Source organism: Gymnoscopelus microlampas, assembly GCF_963454915.1.
Source record: "Gymnoscopelus microlampas genome assembly, chromosome: 8".
Taxonomy (NCBI): Eukaryota; Metazoa; Chordata; class Actinopteri; order Myctophiformes; family Myctophidae; genus Gymnoscopelus; species Gymnoscopelus microlampas.
The window spans coordinates 31,436,537-31,443,327 of record NC_139945.1 but is presented as its reverse complement, the minus strand read 5'-3'; the positions used below and the strand labels follow the sequence as shown (position 1 = coordinate 31,443,327).

At 40.6% G+C, this 6,791-nt stretch overlaps 1 protein-coding gene across 1 annotated transcript; it reads left to right on the top strand.

Annotated features, from left to right (window-relative positions):
• Positions 1-255: 255 nt before the first annotated feature.
• ccnp (cyclin P) lies at positions 256-3,499 on the top strand (the record flags this gene model as incomplete). Its single annotated transcript, XM_084064634.1, has 6 exons — positions 256-333; positions 1,194-1,292; positions 1,768-1,923; positions 2,478-2,636; positions 2,926-3,104; positions 3,331-3,499. The coding sequence occupies exons 1-6, from the start codon at positions 271-273 to the stop codon at positions 3,497-3,499; spliced, it is 825 nt and encodes a 274-aa protein (XP_083920760.1). The 5' UTR covers positions 256-270.
• Positions 3,500-6,791: the final 3,292 nt, after the last annotated feature.

The following is a 6,791-nucleotide window of genomic DNA, read 5'->3' as shown; positions in this document are numbered from 1 at the left end:
TCAAGACATAGGAACTCAAAATCATATTAGACGGTAGTCTTTATAATTACATTTACTTTGTTTTAATTGGTGTGGGGGAGTAATGGCTTTGTAACACTTGAAACAAGACAAAGAAATCAAGTCGGTTCTCCTGGTGATGATTATTCCTTTCCTTTTGTAGCAGATGTGTGCGGTAATGGGGCGACGCTGCTTAACCCCCATGACTTCCAGGGCCTTCAGAACCTACAGGCACTGATCCCCAGCCTGCTCCAGCATGAAGTCGAAACTGCCATGGAGAAGCTGTCTCTGATCTATGAACGCACCTACGCTTGGGACATCTTTTTGGATATGATGGTAAGATGGTGGTGGGGTTATTCCCTAATTCAGGGGTGGGCAACTTTGATGATGGAGAGGGCCACTGTATTTCCACACTCACTCCAGGGGGCCACACGTCATGATCTCCATATTTTAACTTTTTGTAAATGAATGCCGTACTTCTAGTATGTCACACACAAGTAGCAAAAATCGCAGATCTACAAGCTCAAAACGCGTCGCATTGAGCTTGTAGATTTGCTATTTTGGAATCCTGAGTTCTTTTTTGGTATTTTTAATTGGAATCCTGAAAAGTAACATTTTAATTTCAAATGCATTTAGTTATATGAACTTAATGAACTTTATGTTAACTTTATGAACTTATATACAAATGCATTGGACAAAAGTCATTAAACTAATAATATAGAAGTAATTAAAGCGGGTCATGTTTGCATGTTTGGAATTGTAACAGCTGAAATCAATAATATATCAGTATTCCGTGAAGGTGAGGGCGGCATGTCATGTGACCCCCGGGCTGCCAGTTGCCCAAGTATGCCCTAATTGAACCACTAATCTCCTGCCCGTTCCTGTACTGTTGATAGTACAACACGCTAGAAGAAGTTACCTAATTTTCAACGTGGTCACTCCACTGGTTCTCAATAGCTCCTCACATCAAACTCCAAACCTGCAAATGGGACTAGACTCTGGAGCCCTACTTATGTTTTTTTTCTTAGAGTAAACCCTCTATATAGCTACCACTTTGTTGGTACTTGTGCTATATTTGCCATTAGTTATACCATATGAAATAAGTTTGTCATGGTTATTTATGGGCTAGTAAAGTTGCATTGGTTAATGTCAGGACTTTGTTCTGGTTGTCCACTTTCTCTTTATTCATTCTCCAGAGAAATCAATTCCAGAGCTGTTTCCCCAGCGCTGAGCTGCCCCAGCCTTACACGGACACGACTTATGCAGTCCTAGTTGACTGGCTCATACAGGTTAATGTGAGTTCAAGACTATTCTTTCACTTAAAGGGATAGTTCACACCAAAAAGTACCTTTTTTCTATAGATTAGTCATCCCATGGAGACCTGAATTCATGGATAGTTTTTAGTTTTTGTCGCATTCCTAAGCCAATATGAGCAGCGGACCGGTAGGCAGCAGTTCTGGTAGGAGACACAAAGGAGACTTTGTGTCTCAGACAGAACCGCTGCCGGTCATCAAACTATTGGCTTAGGAATGCCACAGAAACAAAAAACATCCATGAATTCAAGTCTCCATGGGGTGACTAATCGATCTCTTCTAATGAAAGTCACTGACTTATTTATACTTCACGTTGTAAGCATAAATAGATTTTCAACAGTAATTATTTTCGGTGCGCAACAGTCATACAATGAATAATTGAACTGTATAATTGTGACATTTGTTTCTCTAATAATTAATATAACTAATAATTGTCTTTTTTTTTCTTGGTTTGTAGGATCTGTTCCATTTCCAGGACGAGACACTCTGTCTGGCAGTACACCTCCTCAACCACTCTCTCCGGCAGATCAAGATGTGTACATCCAAACTGCAGCTCATTGCTGTAGTCTGCCTCTTCCTGGCTGCCAAGAAAGAAGAGTCTCTCCTCCCTGAGGTATGTATACTGTATCAGCATACTACACTTTTGAAAGGGCACACGTTCACATAAAGATGACCTCATGCAAATCAGTGGAGGTAATGGAAGGTAGAACAGTTTGAGTTTCAGTTTGATGAACTGGCGGTGCAATTGTAGAGATGGATTTATGTTGATGTATCACAAATCTGCACCATTGGAGGTACTTCTGACTAAGTAGTAGATGGCTGTGATTGTATTGGGTATTTTCTGTTGAAGGATGTTTTGTAGAATGCGTTCAAGTTTAAACGGTTTATTGTTCGATTTGTCACTGTCTATGGTAGGAAGTTAACTCTGTTTAGAAACGAAGGCGCTCAACTCACTTGACCGCTCCAAACTTTAACAATTGACACTGCTGTTAAAGTTGGAGTGTTCAAAAGTGAGTAATAAACCCCTCCTTTCTAAAATATTTCATTGCCCTTGGCTCGGCACCAACATAGGAGGATGTGCTTTACATTATTTTCAAATGCTTAACAGGAGTTTAACTCTGCATACCAATTAATCTAATTGGTCTGCTCCCATGTCTCATCGGCCAGGTGTCTGAGCTGTGCTACCTTATGGACAACACTTATACCAAGCACCAGCTGCTTCGGATGGAACGCAAAGTCCTCAGCGCACTCCACTTTGATCTATCCCACTGTTCACCGCTGCACTTCCTCCTCCTCTCTGCATCCATCGCACGCTGCAGTGCCAAGGTTGGTTGACGTTTCTAGGTTAGCTTACCTTTGCTTATAGCCCTATCCGTTTTTTCATTCATTAATGTTTTTGGCTTTTTTCTGCCTTTTTTGATAGTATACAGTAGTCTGTTAGGAAATGGGGAGTGACACGCAGCAAAGGTCATCAGGATTCGAACCCGTAACATGCTGTCAGCCTAGGTGCCCAGACCGCTACCCCAGCCGTCCGGGCAATATAGTAATTCTTTGAAATGGTGGTGTTAAGTGCAGTTCCTTAGGCCTCCCTGTTTTTCATCTATGTGCGGTCAAGGTGGTGTGGATGGCCCGTTATCTACTGAATCTGTCTCTCATGGAGAGCCAGTGTGTCGTGTTCTTGCCTGTCCAGTTGGCAGGGGCTGCCCTCTGCTTGGCCCGTAGGGTACTGCAGGAGCCCCCCACACCAGAGGGGGAGACGGCCTGGTGTGTGGCCTCAAGTATATATGTGGGCAGGTGTGTAAAGAACTTATCTATATTTAAATGTGTCTCGGATTTGTGGGTTCTATGCAATCCAAATAAACTAAACTGTATATTGGATGAGGAGGCTTACTTGGTCAGGAAGTGCATCATACTGTTTTTTTGCATCCTTGTTTTTCACATCATCTAGATGGGACAACTTGCTTCACTTCGCTGTAAAGAACTGTTTTTCAAATGCCTTTATCTGCTCCATGTCTTCCAGTGAGGACACCCTTCTGAGGATCATGCACATCTTGGCTGAGGCTGCAGCCAAGGCCTATAGCCGAGAAGCGCCTTCTTTCATCAAATTTTCCTCGCGAGAGGCCATGCACGTCAGCAATCATCCTGTTCTGCAGAATGCCCTCTGCATGCTACCTGTATTGCACACTTGATGCCCAGCAGGATAGAAACTCAAACATTTCACCTTTCTACCTCACCTGGTTCCATGGGGCACTGAAACAGGCGACTGCTAAGTTTCCATGTCCTCAACATAAAGGTCAGATCCATATTCACACGGTGCCCATGTTTGCATTGAAACAATGGGGTGGCAACTGGGTGGCATTTCATTATCTTAATTGCAAAATGGCCACTGTGTAAATATGGTCTATTGACAGGGTGCTGACAACTGCTATGGGAGACGGGGATGGCCAATCAGTAAAAGTATGCACCCTGATTTCAAATGTCTATGCTATGGAAGGTACTGATGACCATGCAGTATGCACACTGAATACATAAAATGATTAGCCATATATACTTATCAGACGTCCGTCTGAAGGGATAAGACGTTCAGGGAGCAGGGGTGACACTCACTTTATAGAATCGCACAAGATCCCAAACCTGGAGTCAGTCTACACAACCAGGGATCTGAAATGTTGAGGTTGCGTAGGTTTTCTTTATCCTGGACGACGGAGGGACATGTCGGGCTGGAACCGGACTGGGATGCTCCTGCAGGTTGAGGGTAGTGGAGGGGGCTGATGATGCTCCACCTGCAGCCTATCCACGGAGCTAGTACAATGAATGTTGATATTTCTCCATCTGCTGCATGATCCTACTAAACAGTGAGCTATAGTATGTAGCTGTTTTGGACAGTTGGTGTTTGGACAATGCCATCATATATGAATTCAGGGTGCATACTGCATGAGCGTCACTGCCTTCCATATCACAGACGTACGCCAATGTCTGTCGGAACAGAATCCTTGTATGTCCAAAATCAACTCAAGAACTGGAAAAAAGAACCTCCAATATAGTTATTTAGTCACAAGCTCTTAATACTTTTCGTTGGTTAATTATTTATAAAACCCACAAACCGGCTTGACCACTTTCACTTTAAAAAAAAATCACAAATGGCTCATCTACAAGCTCACAACACTTCACATGTTATGGGCTTGTATATCTGCTATTTCTGATACTTTTGTTTGACACTCTAGTATGAGAGCATTCATTTACGGGAATAACATAAAACCTTGAAATGGAGTTACAAGGTTTCTGCCTGATGGCAATGTATGAATTCAGGGTGCATGTTGCATGGCCATCACTGCCTTCCATAGCATAGACTAAAAATTAGGAATCCTTCAATGCCCCACGTGGCATGTTTTTATGCTCTTATGTTGCAGCTGTTTTTGTATGTAAAATGTGTGTGCTTTGTCTCCGTTATTGGAGAAAACATGAACTTTAATGTGAAATTTTAATAATTTAAAAATAAACTGCTGCTGCAAAATCCCTGACCTCTGAAGACAGTTTTTTTTTTTTAAACTCTGATAACCCAAATCTTGCCTAACAAGTTATGTCAGTCTTGTAAGTGAATTAATTTCGCACATGTGTATTCGGCGTTATGTAGTCATTTCCTTTTTATATGTTGGTCTGTAATGTTGTGACCTGGAAAATCTACAAGCTCTCGACGCCTCGAGCTTATTAGATCTGCTATTTTCAAAAAATCATAAACAATTTGACATTTTAACAAAACAAATCTGGTATAGCATGTTTTCAGATGGGGGTCTGCAGACAAATGCATATCAACTTGGGGGTTCTCTTTGCATATCAACTTGGGGGTTCTCTTTGAATGTGTGACAACCACTGGTTTAAACCAGGGGTTCTCAAACTTTTTCATGCCAAGGACCCCCAAATTGACACTTATTAGCCCACGGACCCCCATTTCAAAAGATATGCCAGGGACCCCCCATAAGAGAAGATTTGTTACGGCTCTAGCAGTGATTCTCAACCATTTTAATTTCAATGACCCCCAGTTTGACATGCATTAGGGCTACAGACCCCCATTTAATGGCATTTCTATCACTTGGACCCAATTTATATTGTAAAATCTATGTCAATTTAACTCAGAGTGTACAAATGGGTTCCATTTGCACAGTTACAGACCCATAAGGGTCCATTTGGTTCCTATAAATCATTTAGCTGGGGACCCCCTGGTATCCCCTCAAGTACCCGCAACTACCAAATTTACAAGCAACTTTACAGAAAAATGCGTCATGCGTTGATGACAAATAACATTTGTATTACAGTAAATATTGTATTCTGGAAAGTAGGCTACTGTTATGCTGTTATCGGTAAAACAAATGTTTTTTCCCCCCACAACATTAGCAGAAAATTATGCCAATTTGAGTTTTTTCTGTTTTACAGTGAGTGATCGGTAAATATGTTTGATAGTTTATTTTTAACAAATCTCTCTATTATTTTTCTCAGACAGGTTAAAATACAGAAATTATAGGTGGTGAACAAAGAGGTCTGATTTTTTTGGACAAAAAACTACAAACAAACAAGGCACAATATAACAAACAATAAAATCAGTACAGTAATTAGCATAATAATAGGGTCATGAAAATAATAAAAATAAATAAATAAATAAAAATAAACAGACAAGACAGACAATAATCAAGACACTCAATCATACCAGGGAGGGGAAGGAGAGGAGGGGGGGGGGTTTCTCTGCACAGAGCACTGATTATTTTCGTAGTATGGGTGCCGATGAGGTCTGGTAAGGGTTACTAATTTATTTATTTTTTAATTATTTTTGAGAAACGTTAAAAGGAGTCATTGAGGGAGAATCTGAATTTGGTCTAGTCTCTCCTTTGAGGGAGACAGTAATTTGCGGGTTCTTCCACCATAGTTAGAGTGTGTTTGATAGTTTATTTAATGATTTTCTTTTTCTGACATGTTCCTTGCAGGAACAACACAATTGCTTTCATTTAACGTTTGTTATTAATAAAAAAAATATTTAAACATGAAATTTGTCAACATTTGCCTTTATTTTTAAATCAACCGGAAGTCAAATGCCTACGTTCGTCAGACTTAATGTATTGCCATGTCTGCTTATTATAAGCGACTTTGGGCTTGTTTTTCCTGTGAAGTTGCTTGCAAATATTGGTGGTTTGGGGCTTGTTTCTAAAGTGTAGTTGCTTATTTGGGCTTGTTTCCTAATGTTTAAACCAGTGTTTCTCAAACATGTTCAAGTCAAGGACCCAGCAGCGAACACCAGTCTGAAAATATTTTATGCCATAGATTTGTTTTGTTCAAATATTGAAAAATCAACATTTTTTTTCCCACCAAAGAAATTAATCATTTAAAAAAAAAAGCCGATCTGCAAGCTCACAACGCGTCGCGAGCTTGTAGATCGTCTATTTTCAAATATTTTCGCTTATGGGCTTGTTTTCCTAGACCTGGTTTTGATTG